Here is a 16,388-nt window from a genome sequence, read left to right as displayed (position 1 = left end):
TTCTCTTTGGATAACTAATTAATCTGTGGTCGACCTCGTTCACGTCATGGGTGTTATGCGTAGGACACACGCACCAAGTTTATCCCTGTTTTAAAATGTCCATGTGTGTCCTAATTTTTGTTAATTCACATATAATGTTTATGACTTAAACTCTTACGTTCATTCTGTTTATGTTTTTTTTTTGCACTAGAGTTCTTTTCGAGGTTTATATAGAGTTGTGATGAATCGGCCCCTCCACACGGCATAAGAATTGAAACGATAGAGCGCCATCTATGGAATACTACCGACCAACACTGAGCACCACGCGCTGGTGAGGTACTCTACCTGTGCGTTTACAGGACATAAATCACAGGAAGATAGTAATGACATAAGAATCTAGACAGAATCAAATGTCGACTGAATGAGATGAAAATGAAATGTCTTACACCATCTTGAATTGCTCGCACAATAGAGGTTGTTTACTTGGGCCCAATGTAGAATACAGCATGTTGTCAGCAAGCAGGTGCAGGCCTATTAGCCTACTTTTATCTTACTGTAAATGTCGATCATCATCAGGAGTTAAAAAAAATGCTGCTCGTACACAAAAGAAAATCTATACACTATTAGGTCCGTGTTTGTTTCCATTTATGAACTGGTATGCCATAACGGGATGATTTAGGCCGCCTCATTTTGTGGAGCAGCAACATGCGTCGTATTTTTTCTTGCATAAAGAAAAATATATCAATTTTAACATTTCCTATTTAACATTTACTCAACTCTTACCTCCAACTCTAAATCGATGGCTTCCTTATTTCCCTCCCCTTTCGGAGTGTCAGACGTAGGGACCTCCTCATTTGGGCTCTGGGCTTTTACGTTGGCGAATCACAAAGTGTCGGAATCTACTGCCTTTGTCTGACAAGTCATCCATATAAGCAAGGGGATCTGCTGCGTAGAGGGGGGCGACGGCTTTTAGAAACGCACACACGGGGAGACGGACTTCATTCCTGAACCAAGACTCAGGCAACACATTCAATTGTAGAGGCAGAGGAAGTCACAAGGCACCCCCAGTGTGTCCATGTTACTCCTGTCATCGGTGTGTGTACGCGGTGTGTGTGTGGTTGAACAAACCCGCGGCTTGAGCGACGCAAGGCCACCAGGATCTGGGAAATACAAGCATAACCACAGGACAGGACAATTTGAAGAAACACAGCGTTTTCTCCTGATGGTGTTTTTGTGAAACCATCCCAGCATCCTGTTTGTTGTCGAAAGAGATATTGATTTCCGTTCGAAAATTTTGGAGACGAGCTTCGGTCATGCTCGACACTTGACAAACCCCTACGGTGAATTTTCGTTGAACGGACTGTTAAACGGACGACAACTTTTTGAAGTTGCCCCTTCGGTCGTTTGGATACGAGGGGAGAGGCTCACTTTGTCAGAAAACATTTTCACCATTTCTTCGCAGTTTTTTATCTGCATTACAAACGCGCCACGGCGACTTCAGTTGATTATCTGTCTTTTCTGTGCTATCCAATGGATATTCACTGCAAAGCAGACCCGTTCTCAGCGATGCACCGTAAGTACCATGGGAGTACGGGGAGAAAACGTAGCCTAAATTATATATTGTTCTGTTATAGGCTATAAACAATGTCTGTGTTGCTTACATTCATCAGTAATACCCATAGATGCAAACACACAACAAATAACCAAAAGACAACATAAACAAAATAACTAGTCCGACGAATCCCTGCATGAACTTCGACGCATGAAGATGTTGATGCTGATCGTGTAATACAGTAGCTTTTGGGGGATTTCTGTGAATACTGAATTTTGGAATTCATATCTAAAGACCTGGTCATATTTTCTCGTTCTAGCTTTTGTTAACATTGAAAATGCACCTGATGTAAAGCTACTCATTTTGACATGCTAATTCTTAAAAAAAAAAAAAGACGAAATGTTTTTAATATTGGCTAAATGTGAAATCAAATACGTGATGAACAATTCATTATGAATCTACGTTATCTTTAAATAACCACTAAAAATAAATGAATGAATACAGTTTTGCGAATTGTATCCTCATGATCTAATAAGCATTGAAACAACAATGCAGAGGAGGCAAAAGCATTGCAGGCAGATTGAATATGTTATTAGGCCTATTTTACAGGTCACATAGTCACATGTTTAAATAATTTAATTATTCTTCCTTTACTGAATAATATGTAATGTGAGTAATCAAAGGTCTTTTAAATTATTTATCATTACTGAACAAAGACAATGAATGAGCATGTAATTTAATAGCCGATGCCGAGTTGCGGAATAAAAATACAGCATACACCAAAATACCAACCATGTGTTATACAAGTTTTGTAGTGGGGAAATAATGTTAATAATGCAGGCTACTGCAAGTAGAGACTATAAATTAGTTTTAACTATGATAATTGAGATCTTATTAAACAGCGTGTAGGCTAGGCTATTATATGGAAAGTTTTGGCCTACCAAAGAATAGATTACCTTACTTTTGCAGTTCAACAGTGGTAGGCTACATTGTGTAAAGTCTTAACCAACATATAACAAATATGGCTGAATTTCGCCTAATGCCACATTGCTGGGTTTTATACAATATGTAGCCTATTTGTATGATAAAGCGATACACCATATGCAACTTGGCGGCATATTTTGCACTACCACTGGTAAGAAGTAATACAGTGATCAGTTGCACCCTGCTTTATCGCCACACACCACAGTGGAACAACTGTTTGTTAAAATTGCTGGTGGCTGTAATATCATAGATATTTTATTAGGAAGAAATGCATTGTTTTTTACTAGGCTTTGCCATAGATTTTAAGACTGGTGTTTGCCTCCATAACATGGCTCCAGGTATGTATGTTTATGGTACTGTCTGCATTGTTGACTCCCACATAGGGCACGGGGGTGTGAACCAGCTAGGCGGGGTGTTTGTGAACGGCAGACCCCTTCCCGACGTTGTGAGACAGAGGATCGTGGAGCTGGCGCACCAAGGAGTACGACCCTGTGACATCTCTAGACAACTACGGGTCAGTCACGGCTGCGTCAGCAAAATCTTAGGCAGGTAAGAGAGCAAACAAGTGCGTGGTGCCTTAAAACCGGATATCCTAGGAGAATTACCCCTCTCAGACGCATTTAAAGAGAAAAAAAACTGTGACAACCCACACTTCATGAAATAGTAATAGAAAGCAATAAAGATGCCTGAAACAACAACCAAATAAGACTGGTAGGCAAGCGCGCCAACAGTAGCAATTAGCTTTAATTCCCAAAACACATCAGATAATGCTCCAGTTATACCATATGAAATGTGAACGGAGCATTAAGTTCGGCTGTCAAATAAACATTTGAAGCACTTTGTAAAAAGAAAAGCCAACACCCTATAGACTACATACACAAAAGATGTGTGCAGGATTCATGTCAGTAAGACATTTGAATTTTCTTGAAATATTTTTTCAGCTATCAAAAGGACTTGATAAGGTACATTGTTTATGCACTTGGAATGTCAAAACGGACAGTTAATTGTTAGCATGATTGTTGTACTTATTGAGTGCATGCCTATCATTGTTTAAATAATATATATATATATATTCCCTTTTATTTACACGGCTATTCAGCAATTATGAGTGGCTTTGACCGCCTGAATAGCAAAACATTATAGGCTGTCAGTGTGAAGATTAATTCCTGAAGTAGGCCTACATTCCATTCGCAACTATTTGTCAAAACTTGATGTGTTCACAATAACCGTTAAACAGAAAATCTAATAAGCAAATATTGTGCTGGCGAATGTCCTGATTGCCTTGCGGTATGTTGTTGTTGCAGATACTACGAGACGGGCAGCATCAAACCGGGAGTTATTGGCGGATCGAAGCCAAAGGTTGCTACTCCAAAGGTTGTGGATAAAATCGCCGACTACAAGAGACAAAATCCCACCATGTTCGCTTGGGAGATCAGGGATAGACTGTTAGCTGAGGGGGTCTGCGACAACGACACTGTTCCCAGCGTTTCATCAATTAACAGGTAGGATTTTTTTTATCATATCTTCAGCTGGGTTGAACCAAAAAGGAACGTCTGTGGTGCCGCAAATTTTTTCTGATAGATTGCAAAAACGAATTCAAGTATGTAATGTCAATGATATGAGTGTCATGTTGTGAGAGTGTAATCTAGACTATATGTTGTTTGAAGAGGTAGGAAGGTTAGCTGGCGTTTCAATATAAAATGTGCGTACATTTCATGAAGATCCTCAACTTTCCCCCGCTGAGGGTGGTCTCAGTATCGCAATTTAATCCTTTCAGTGCTCAACTCCCACAACAATCAGCGGTGTATCTCGGTCTGGGAGCGCCAAAAGCGCATCTGTCTGGTTAAAAACGGATCAATAGCCGGTGACCAGATTCCGTGGCTTTGGGAAGTACGGAGCACCACAATCGTTCAATACCAGATCTAATGCTTTAGACTGGGTTCAAATTAATGTGATAGCCAGGCTCGCAAAGAGAAAATATGTAGAGAGATGTCTGGTCTTTGAACGTGTCGTGAGAGACATAACCACTGAATAGGTACAAGTAGTTCAATTTTTGCAAAGCCTCAGTATATTTAAAATATATATATATTAACGATAAGTAGGGCCTAGGCCCCTCTTCATTTGTGAAATGGGCAGTTGTCTTAACTAACACACTGAAATATACCTGTCCACTTGTCAAGGATTTGTAAGTCCGGGTTTCGTGTTTTGCGCTTTTTTTCATAGTTGTGATAAGAAAAAAAAAAAAAAAAACTCTCCTGGCCTTACAACAGATGAAACGATTAAATTGACTTTATAACGCAGCGCGCAAACGTGGGCCATTTAACCGTGACAAGTGCACTGCCATACCTGCTGTCCAATACGCAAGCCACCTCTTTACGGGGATGCGCAAACAAGGTGCTTGATGAAGAATGCCAATAGGTGGGGTGAGGGACACAGACGAGAGAAAAAGAAAGCGCACCCCCCCACACACACACCCCCGCCAGACACACTCATACTCACCCCTCCTCGCCGAGAACGCAGGCGATGAACTTTGGTTAAGAGGCAGTCTTCCACACAGGCAGAATAAGCATTACATTTTAATGAGCATGGGCCGCTTCACATAAGAAAACGGGGGAGAAAGAGGCTGAAAAAATTCATTTCATGCCCCGTGGTCGCCTAAAAAGGCCCATTTGAGCGGGTTCAAACACATGTATGAGATCAATTCAAAATATACATTAATATCATTAAAGAGGCCCAGCAAACTCAGCATTTAATTAAATTCTCAGCAGCCGTTTTTGAAATTGGACACTATGCCTTCTTTGTTTATGTAATAAATTGAAATGTGAATACAAAGAAATATAATTCTGCTACCAAGAGATGATAGCTATAATATTTTGGGTTTCTTTTCATTAGACATTCTGAACATATTTGCCAGTGAAGGGGGGATTTTGGAATGGATGGGGCTTTATTAACCCTTTTAATCCAGGGCCACTCTATAATTTACAGAGCACTGAGATAGCACAAGTACAGTAAAGAGGGGTAATGATTGAATTGACATGGTGTAGAATATATTTCAAGTATCTCAGCATATTTTGTGGCATCTACTGCCTGTGTATTTTCACATTCTGATTTACCTGCCTACTACATTAAAATACAAATATTTACACATGACTGGATGTGTATCGTTAATAAAATGCATTGTTTTGTAGATCATAAGATTTTAATAGATGTAAGCATATAGTCAATTTTATAGTCAATAATCATTTTAAAAACAATGTTTTCTGAACAGCCAACTACGGAGTCTTATTTTTTATTTTTTACTACATGTAGTATACCCAGTCTTTCCTCTGTCTGATGTATGACTTTACAGTACCACAAACTTTCTCTTCAGTGGTGTCAAAAAAGTACTCTGCACAAATAATGACTTTAAAATACCAGTGTTTTTTTGTCCAGGAATGCCTATAAGTGTCCAACCAAAAATAAACACTGTTAACTTTTATTTGCCCATTTTATTTATTTTTCTAGACAACAAGGCGCAGTACACGAGGCAACATTTATTTCCCACCACATAGCTCAAAACAAAGAGAAAGACCCAGGCTTGTCCGCAGGTACTCATGTGTACAGAAAAAAATGACCTGGTAAAGGCTGAGAAAGGCGGATGTTCTAGCTTTAAACACTTTTCGCCCGCATGCATTATTAAATGTTACAGAGATGCTGTTGTTGGGCGTCTGGGCTGGTGAGAGGAATTTGCCAACAAGTAACAGCAGCACCAGCCAGGAGACATAAAAAAAGAGCCCCCAAAGGAACTCAATACTATTGATTCAGATGTAAAGCAATTTTAATATTTCTTGAGGGGATTTTCAACAACAGCTAAGTCATTAATTCACCTATCCAAATTGCTTATTCAATATCAAGAACATGGATTCCAAATAAAGTCTCTGGATTTATGTCACTCTCCAAAAGTCAGGGGGTCAAGTAACTGTTATAGAGAGCAGAGAGAGGGGGGAAAATTAGAATAAAATATTGATAGGCGGTCGCTGCACCAGACGTGTGTGCTGTTTTTGATGGTTTGCCCCAAGGACAGTTTGGATAATCCCCAGGCTTGTCCTCTTGTTCTTCCAATATCAATAGCACAATAATTATAATGAATACACATTTGCCCTTTGAAATTTGATGACGGCAACACAAACATGCACTTTAACTCCCCAAGACGATGTGTTTATAATCATTACAATCAATACCCTCCTAAATCCATATTGGGATAACATTGGACTTTAAGCTTATAGTACAGCGTTTTACAACATGTGTGTACATATTACATTATTGCTTGAGACTGCTCCAAAGCGTTTGCTAAGTAATTCAGCTGCCTGCGCACAGCATTGTACACAAGCTGTAGACTCCTTCAACGACTTTCGCACACGTCTGTTCCAAAATGGGCTCGGTGTCACGTGTGATGAATTGCTCCTAAGTTTACAAATTATGGTGACAGCTCCCCTTTTTTCCCAGAGTGCCACTCAGATTAAAGGAATCTAATGCTGCCGTAAGCTTGTGCAAGGCAATAAGGAACTATCGCTTTCCTGTCACATATAATTTATAGCTTTCTATTTGCATCCTTTTGCCTGAGTGACTAATCCACAACTTTTTATCCGCCAGCGCTGATCAATAGGGCCCCATCCACAGCACAGGCACAGGAGGCGCTTGGGTCTACAGGACCCGTTAGATCCAACAGGCGCAAGCAGCTAGGAGACCCCAGCACCTTACTAAACCCTGAGCCAAAGCAGAGAGAGAGGGGGGAGAGAGAGGGAGAGAGAGAGAGAGAGGGAGAGAGAGAGGGAGAGAGAAAGGCTGATTAGTGTGGGCCAGGTAGAAGCAGTGAAGCTGATCATTGAGGTGAATTGATGTGATTTCATGCTTTGTTTGCAAGATCACTCAGACCAAAAGTGCAATGAAGACTTTTCTTTATATCTTACCTTTAAAGGCCCAGTGACTCTATCACACGTATATATATATATCTCTCTATATCTCCGAGTCTCGTTTGATTGGGTCCGCACAGTGCCAGACAGAACTTTCCACTCTCCACCCTCGCTCCGACTCACACATACCCCAATTCAGTTCTGTCTGTCTGACGATTATTTTGGCTTGAGTGGCCAGCAACAAAACATGGGGTTTCTTTGGTTAGACGAAAGTAGACATGCATCCAAATCCTTTCTGTTTTTTTGTTTTGTTAACCAAGCTCTGTTCACATCGCAGGATCATTCGGACCAAAGTCCAGCAGCCGTTCCACCCTTCCCCCGATGGGACTTCCCTCTCCAATCCAGGACACACCATAGGTAAGAGCATTTCTTACCCTCACCCCTACAACACAATTCAACAATTTTAGATCACGCCAGTTCATACAATGGCTTCCACCTTTAAATATATTTATGTTTCTGAAGTTTGCTTTAGGTTTACACGTTGCTAATAAAATGCAACAAGGTGCAAACAAAACATAATATATGAATCATTTGAATATGTTTTGTGTCACTTACATATACATATAAATTAAATAGTATATGCCCATGAGAGCTTGTCGGCATGCTCAACCTAACTTGACCTTAATTGACCTTACCTTTATGCATATGGGCCAGACTGTACCCAGTTAATTTACCTTTGTCAGTTCAACGCCACCTTAGAAAGTCCACACAAAGAATAACTATTCCAGCACTCTGAGTGATTCTTTGTTCAGTAACACAAGCTCCCCCCTTCTCTTAGTTCCAAGTACAGCCTCCCCGCCTGTGTCTAGTGCTTCCAATGACCCAGTGGGGTCTTACTCCATCAACGGCATTCTGGGTATTCCCCGCTCAAATGGAGAAAAGAGGAAACGAGATGAGGGTAAGGGAGGCAATTTCTTTTTTTTCTTTCTTTCTTTTTTTCTTTTTTTAAACACATCCTCTGTTGAGAGGGCTGTACTGTGCTGTGTGGTGTTACGAGCAAGTGAGGCTGGATGCTGATGTAAACCTAGTGTCCTTTTAAGAGATGGTGGCAAACTTTTCTCTGACTCTGATCACTCATTGTTCAATTAGGATTGACTTACGAGAGTTACTGAGTTACTAGTTGACGATCTCAATGTTTTTTCTGAACTTATAAGTAGCCACAATATTGAATGGTTTTTAGCTGTTTTCAATCACTAAAAATCAACTCAAGACCAAAACAGATTAAGTTCTATATTTTATATGACAAGCCTTTACATTTCAACAATTGAAAACGTTTGGCCAATATTTAAAGGACAATACACCAGCGACCGTCCCAATTTTGCAACACACGAGACTGTGTTCTTCCTTACATCTCAGCTTCTCAACATTCTTGCCATGTTTTCAAGCATTATCGGTGGCTATAAATGAACTCACAGATACTCAGCGTGTTTTTGGACGGGTGTACGAGTTGGGAAAAAAAAAGAGAGGCTTTTGATTTGAAGACATGACCTCCACTGTTGTCTTCGGCAATTCATCTTTTCTGAAGTGATTAAGCTGGCTAAGATAATTACATGTCAAGATGATGTAGCCAGCCACCCAGGTCAGTCAAAGAAGCACGGGAGCCTTAGCAGACATTTCAAGTCAAGGACCTTGTCTCCTTCTCTCTGCCTTTCTGGTTTTTGGGGGCATTTAGGAACTTGATTATTGACGTTGTAATCACAGATCCTTTTTTCATCCTTACTTTTAAATGATGTTAAATCAACGCCTCTCTCTTGAAAGAAAGAAAAAAGAGAGAGAGAGAGACTGAGCAGGTGCTCTGGCAGACGATGGATTTAGTGGGGAGAGGAGGGGTGTGGTGTGTGTGTTGGAGATGATTTAGCCCGTCATCACAAGCTGGGCCGAGGCAGAGCCCTGCATTTCCCTCTTGTCGTTGGAGGTAATTTACATCATCATAGCGAATCCCACTGCCAAATTGTAGCAAGGCAGCACTGGATTGAAATAGGCCTGTTTCTACTCGAGCAATGGATACATTGAGATATATTTAGTTTCTGTTGGATTTCATACATACACAGAGTGGATTGGAAATAGCTTGGGTGTTTAGCTGATGTAATGTATTTATTTGACACATATTTTTCTGCTAAAGCACACATTTGATGTTAAGTTAAAGGCCTCAAAGCCCAAGGTGGAGGCTCCACAGCAATAGGTCTGCGAGCTCTTTCCCTTTGTTCGGTGGGTGGCCGTGCAATAGATCTGTCGGAGACGCCAGGCTTCTCCACGTAGCGCCAGAATTGATGCACTTTGCCGGCGCGTGCAGGGGGTTGATGACTTATGATGCGTCGGGAGACATTACCCCGGCAACGATGTAAAAAAGCAGCATGGCGCAGGAGCATATGCATTCGCTGGAAGCGCCAAAAAAATAAAAAAAATAAAAAAGGAAACACACGGGGGCCACCGCACGTCGTGTGCCGCATCGCCTGCACGTTCCGTTACCGGGGACATTCCAGCATTCCACATTGCGCCTTCTCCGTGATTAGAGACAGTTAAAGGCTCAGTCATTGGGTGACAGAAGGCACATCGCACGGGCACAGGCAAGGGCATGGAGGTGCTCTGGAGGACATTCAGCAGAATTATGTCTGTGTGAGGCTCACGCTCCTCTCCGTGACAGACCATGTTTCTGTGGGCCTTTTTCTTCTCTCTGTCTTTCTCTCTCTCTCTCCCTTGCTCTCTCGCTCTCTCTCTCTCTCTCTTTTTCTCTCCCCCTCTCACTCACTCGCTCTTTTCTCCCCCTTTCGGTCTCAAATGATCCCTCTGATGTGCAGCCATTTCAGTGATTTAAGTGCTTGGCCTGTTCTGGGAGAGGGCAGGGGGATGGGGGGGGGGGGGGATAGTGGGGTGTGTGTGTGTGTGTGTGTGTGTGCGGGGGTGGGGGTGGGGGGGGGTGGGGTGTAGCCTGTGGTTTTTATATACCCCTCTCGTCCGCCACAGTCAGACTGTACCCACCTGGAACCAGGGGTGGAAGATAGTTCATCTGAGAAAGAGATAAAACCTCGGGCCGTGGTCACATGCGCCCCCATCAAGAGGTGCTTTAAAAACAATGTCTCCCCTCCAGCTAGAGTTGGGCAAAAATAGCATGGTGTATCATATCTGACATCATTTGTGGCGGGGGCCTCGGCGCTCCTACAACCCAAGATGCATAGCTCGTAATGCTGCGTGTTGAGCATCTATTTCCTTTCCTTAAAGATGGTGGAAGGGTTTGCATGAATAGGTAAATATTGACAGTTATCTCTGAAGGTTACTATGGTTACTAAGGTTACTTGCTCATTATCGATATAAGAAGTGACTCAGAGAAGCAGAGTAGAGAGTTAGTAATATTGTGTAATTAACTTACGTATTACGCTATTACGTATTGTGTAATTAAGTTAAGTATTTCTCCGTAATGTAGGCACACGTAGGACTGTTTTTGAAAATAATTGCGGTGAGTTTTTGCCAACATTTAAAAAAATTGACGTACATTTTCTTTACTGAGGCTTCATTTCCGCCTGCTGGGTGCACTTAATGGCAGGATTATATGCGCTCTCCTGTACAGTCATCCAGGGCTCTGCTCTCTAGATCTCACCGAGAGCCACCATCCTCAACACAGAGACTCACCCTAACACCCAACCAAACTCACAGCTCTATATGCAGAGAGCGAGATGAATAGAGAGGGGGAGAAAAAAGAAAGGAAAACAAACCTGGCAAAAGACGAGCTTTGCAAGGTCCGCCCGACGGCAGGATAATGGATGGCCCAGGCATCTTCAGGTATTTGTTTTAGTTTTTTTTTTTGGCGGAGCGTGGCTCTTTGCCAAGGCGACGGACAGCTCTTACAGTAAGTTCCGAAGTCAGCAGTGCCCTTAAAAAAGGTCCCCATTACACGGGCGCGGCGTGGCGATAATGTAGTGTGACACGTGTTATGTACACTGGGGCTCGGCGCGAGAGACTTCAGGGACACAGGTGTCATAAAAGCCATTAATCTGCCACTGTCATGTGTTACTGCAAATTAAAAGTAGCACGTTACACTTGGCAGCCATTGTTGGAAGGGGAGAAAGAGAGAGGAAGAGAGGGAAGGAGGGAGAGAGAGGGGGGGGGGGGGGGGCTCCCCCTTAGACAGCGAGGTGGAGGTGACCACTACTGTCCGCATAGTGACATTTAAGAGAATTTGCAATTCCGCTGAGGGAAGCTATTACTTCACAAATTAACATCCAACCCCCCTCCGCCCCAAACCCCCCTAGATCTAGCCCCCCCCCCCCCCCCCAACCCTTCCCTCTCACCCCACCACCCTATTACACCCCCAGCCCCGCGCTCCCGCAGATAGGCAGGCTATTAGAAAGACAAAAGCAATAGCTTGAGGGTCCAGGCTTCAGCCATATCTATGAGATGATGAGATACAACTGGTAGCACAGGGCACAGACAAACCAATTATTTGTGACTGATGGATGACTACACTACCTGTAGGGACACTATGAGCATTTTTGAGGGGTTGTAGGAAATTAAAAAATGTAAGTGTTACATAGACCAATTGAAACACTGTTCGCTGTCACTCTGTATCACAGTAGCAGCCCAGATGAAGTTTTGAGTTCTCAAATAATCCCAAGAGTACTAACAAATTTGCTGTTATTGATTAATTCTTAATATATGCCCACTGGCACAGTCTTTCTATTGACTGCAAGGTCAAAATTATGAACCTTAGTATTCACTGTAAGTGACTTCCTTTCTTTGGCTACAGACATTTGCAAGGACTGTTTGGCAACACATATGGGTGGCTAACTGAATTCCACTGTCAACTGTATGTTACATAAGGCCTTTCAGTTGTAATGACTGAAATGTGCCTGATATTGACAATGAAGAGATAGTCAGAACCTCCCGTAATAAAAGGCCATACTCTCGTACTGTCTAGGCACAGGGGTGAACAACACATTAATCCTGGATAATCATACTTAGCCTCCTACAGAAAAGCTATCAAGGAAACAACAAGCGCCAGAACAAAAACAACAGCAGACATATTCCTGGAATCCGTTGTCATCGGGCACATTCTCGGGCAGCCCTGCGGCCCCCCCCCCTCCAGCCATCCCCCCAGACTAAGTTAAATGAATGAAGCTCTAAACATACAGGAGCATTACAGGAAAAACGAATGGCGCTGGTCGCATCGCTTCTCCACACAATACCAGCTGATTTGCCACCCCTATTTCCACACCAGGGACTTGACATATACTTCCAGATATTTCCACAATAAGCCAAGACAGCTACCAAGAGCCTAGAAGGTTGTGATTCATAAGTGTGTGTGTGTGTGTTTGTGTGTGTGTGTGTGTGTGTGTGTGTGTGTGTTTTGTGTACCGTACATATGCCGAGCCAAGCTAAGGGGGATGGGACCTCCTCCCCACTAGTAGTGTTTGATTTACGCTTATTGTAGTACACTGCCACTGGAATGAAGGGTAATCGTTGAAGAATGCATACCTCAGTGATCATGTTCCATTGCCGAGTCCTCCATCCCTGGGCATCTATACATTAGACTAGTCAAAATACAATTGTGCTCTGCTTTATGTACTGTAAGCATAACTCCTTTGTTCTAAAGGACACAAATCCCCCCATCAAAAGACACTGTAAAAAAAAAAAAAAGAAAACGCATATTCAAACCATTAATGAAAAGTGTACATTTCAAACACAAATTGCTTACCTTGAGTCATGGGTGCTTTTCCCCCTTCAGTCTAGGTGTCAAACCTGGAGGAACAAGTGAAATATAGAGCACATCTCTTACCAAGGGCATTTATCTCAAAAGCCATTATCAGATAAGGCAATTTAGTGACATTTTGTCCTGAAATATATACATTTCTTGCCTTAATAATCAATCCTCCCTTGTCTGCTCATTTTAGTGTTCTATTTTCGGTGAGCTTCACAGGTAGAGCGGCCATGGCTTATTTCTCTCCTTTTTTTCCCTCCTCCTCCTCCTCCTCCTCCTCCTCCTCCCTTCCAGTACCGAATAGCGTCAGCTCAATCTCCTGCAAGGGGTCGTGACCTCTTGGTGCCAAACCCACGGAGAGAAGCCAGTTTTATAGAGCTGGTTATCTGATCTGATGGAGTCTGGTCCCTCGTTACCAGAGTGTTAATACAGAGCCATGTCAAAATGAATACACTCAACTGTGTCATCGATCAATGAAATGGCACCAGGACACCGCAGGAGTGAGAGAGGCTGACATTCACCAACATTCTAGCCTGTGGCCGCGACCAGGTTGACTAAGAGTGTGAGGCATTCTGAGACCTGTTATGTAATGGCGTTTTAATGGCCACTGCGTTGTTTATTTTGGATTTCTTAATGATTTTCAAATTGCTCACTTGATGAAAACATGACTTGAGGAAGTGTGTTTTTGAAAGTTTTAATTTTTTTTTTTAAAGAAATCTCAATGAGATACAAACTAACTGGAGCTTCCCTGACACATGCAACTCATAAAGATCGTATGAGCTATTCCTCCTACCACGGGGAAAACATATTATATATAAAAATAACCACACAAGTTCAAATTCAAAGAATAAGTCAACAGTATATGTCTTGGAACAAAATGGCTTTCGTTTGTGTGGGCAGTATGTGTTCCAGCACAGCTAATGGCAAACGTGGGATTATTGATCAGGTTTGATGCCCCACCACACTGATGGGGAGTAATTAATGACTCTATTTACGCCAGCACCAAAGAGAACAATTGAGTTTGATAAAGCAGCAAAAACAAGCAGTGTTTTGAAAAGGCCCCAAGGGGGCTGTCCAGAGAAGGTGCCTGTTCAAATATATGTCAGAAAAAAAGGGGACTAAAATATGTTCCCTGTGCTTTGTTATTACATAAAATGAAATTGCATTATATTCAAACAGCTTGCATTGTAATAGTATTCCATATACAATATCTGTAACCCACTGTACACTAATATTTGTCACCAGCACAGCAGAATGTCAGAGATGCAATATAATTCTATCTATTTACTCACAGTCACATACACACAGATAGTCTCTCTTTAACACAAGCCAAAACCTGCGGGCACACGCACACACACACACACACACACACACACACACACACACACACACACACACACACACACACACACACACTCACACACACATCCCCTGACCCCTTCTGTCAGGTCTCCAGATACATTTTGTTCATCATGGGAGTCAGGTTCATCCTCTCCGTGGTCCCAGCCACTGCAGAGAAAAAAGGTCAGGCGGAGGGGATGGAGAGGCAATAACGGTCCTGAAATGGTACCATCAGCGAGACATGATTGATCAATTGAATTCCGTGGCAGAGAAAAATGTGGGATTAAGCGGAGTATTATACGCACAATGAGTTGAGGCATGATGTTCATTTCAAGTTCATTTCGGCTCCCCTCCTCGCCACCAGATCAGGCAATCAATAGGGGCCGTGCATATCATACATCACCCAGGCCCCCCCCCCCCCCCCCCCCCCCCTCACCCCCCATCGCAGTGGAGAGGACATAATCTGCCGCAAATTTAGAATGACAGATTCGCCAGGGAGCCGAGACTCGGAGGAAGACGGTGAGGGAGGATGAGAAGGAACGAGCCCCCAGCCTCAACCCCTCCTCTCTAGCCTACACCCCCCCCCCCCCCCCACCAAACCACACACACAAGCCTCTCCCTTGCCTCTGTGGTTTGGTGAGGAGGGGGGTAGTGGTGGTGGGGGCTGTAAAAGGGGGGGGGGGGGTTTAACGCGTCGCGCACACAGAGTGACAAAAGGGAAAAGCGAAGACATCCCTCTCCCGACCGGCAGCAGCGTAATCAGGTCAGGGGGAGTCGGGAGGGGAGAGCGGGGGGCCACACGCGCCCGCGCCTGTTTGGAGAGAGCCTCACAGGGAAACGATTGAACAAGACCGCAGTTTTATTCAGACGGGGAATCGGGAGAAGGGGGCAGGCCTCCTGTCGTTGCCCCCCCCCCACACACACACACACCCCACACACACACACAAAAAAAGAGGCAGAGAAGGAGAGAGGGAGAAAAAGCACAATTTCCTTCCCTTGATTTTGTTTCCTTGCCTTGTTTTTAAACACAGTGTAATGTAATGGTGTTCGCATTCTCTCACACACGCTCCCAGGGAAGAATGAGGAAAAAAAAAGAAAACAAACAAGCAAAAAAAAAAAACCCCGGAGTGTTTCACACAGGATTGAAATGGCCATCGCGATCACCACTCATTTGCTGTCTGGCGTTTTTTTCTGCTGCCAGTGCTACTGCTGCTACCGCTGCTGCTACCGCCGCCACTTTCATTAAAACGCATGGCCTCTCCTTACAAGTGGAGGCTCGCGCTGACGGTAATCCATCAATTACCGCCCAGCCTCTCACATCATGATGCCGCTAATGCAGCAGGAGGCTGGCCCGCCGTCCGCCATTGGGGCTCTAGCTGGCTCACAGCGGCAGCCATTACGGCTCTGCGGTTGCATTTACAATGCATCTGTTTCCCTCAGTGCCCCTTCTCTGCTAAGGCCCATGCTAATGACCAGGACAGAGAGAGAAAGAGAGAGAGAGAGAGACAGACAGACAGACAGACAGTCAGAGAGAGGGAGGTAGAGAGGCTGTGTGGCTCAGTTGGCATATATATAGAGAGAGCGAGAGAGTGTATGTGAGTGAGCCTCACGCTTCACGTGGTACTTCCACGCAGGTGGCCCCCTCTCAGATGTGGAAACAGCATGTTGCTCTCTCTGTCCTGTCCCTGTAGATGGCTCAGATGGCTCTGGCCCACACAGTGATTCTCAGGGTAGTGTGGAGAGCTTGCGGAAGCACCTGCGCGCCGACGCCTTCACGCAGCAGCAGCTAGAGGCCCTGGACCGGGTCTTCGAGCGGCCGGCCTACCCCGACGTCTTCCAGTCCTCGGAGCACATCAAGCCTGAGCAGGTAACTACACACTTCCTTCTA

General features: G+C 43.7%; 1 protein-coding gene across 1 annotated transcript in view; it reads left to right on the top strand.

Moving 5' to 3' along the window:
• Positions 1-833: 833 nt before the first annotated feature.
• Positions 834-16,388, top strand: part of pax2b (paired box 2b) — a 30,563-nt gene continuing 15,008 nt past the window's right edge. Inside the window, exons 1-7 of the mRNA XM_031561303.2 lie at positions 834-1,552; positions 2,260-2,262; positions 2,899-3,064; positions 3,820-4,017; positions 7,745-7,824; positions 8,246-8,365; positions 16,192-16,367. Of these exons, the coding sequence (XP_031417163.1) occupies positions 1,510-1,552; positions 2,260-2,262; positions 2,899-3,064; positions 3,820-4,017; positions 7,745-7,824; positions 8,246-8,365; positions 16,192-16,367 (786 nt within the window). The 5' untranslated portion in view covers positions 834-1,509. The remainder of the gene's footprint in view (positions 1,553-2,259; positions 2,263-2,898; positions 3,065-3,819; positions 4,018-7,744; positions 7,825-8,245; positions 8,366-16,191; positions 16,368-16,388) is intronic.

The sequence above is a fragment of the Clupea harengus genome, chromosome 23, assembly GCF_900700415.2.
Source record: "Clupea harengus chromosome 23, Ch_v2.0.2, whole genome shotgun sequence".
NCBI classification, from domain to species: domain Eukaryota; kingdom Metazoa; phylum Chordata; class Actinopteri; order Clupeiformes; family Clupeidae; genus Clupea; species Clupea harengus.
The sequence above is the reverse complement of the archived record's forward strand: the minus strand, read 5'-3'. Positions and strand labels throughout refer to the sequence as shown.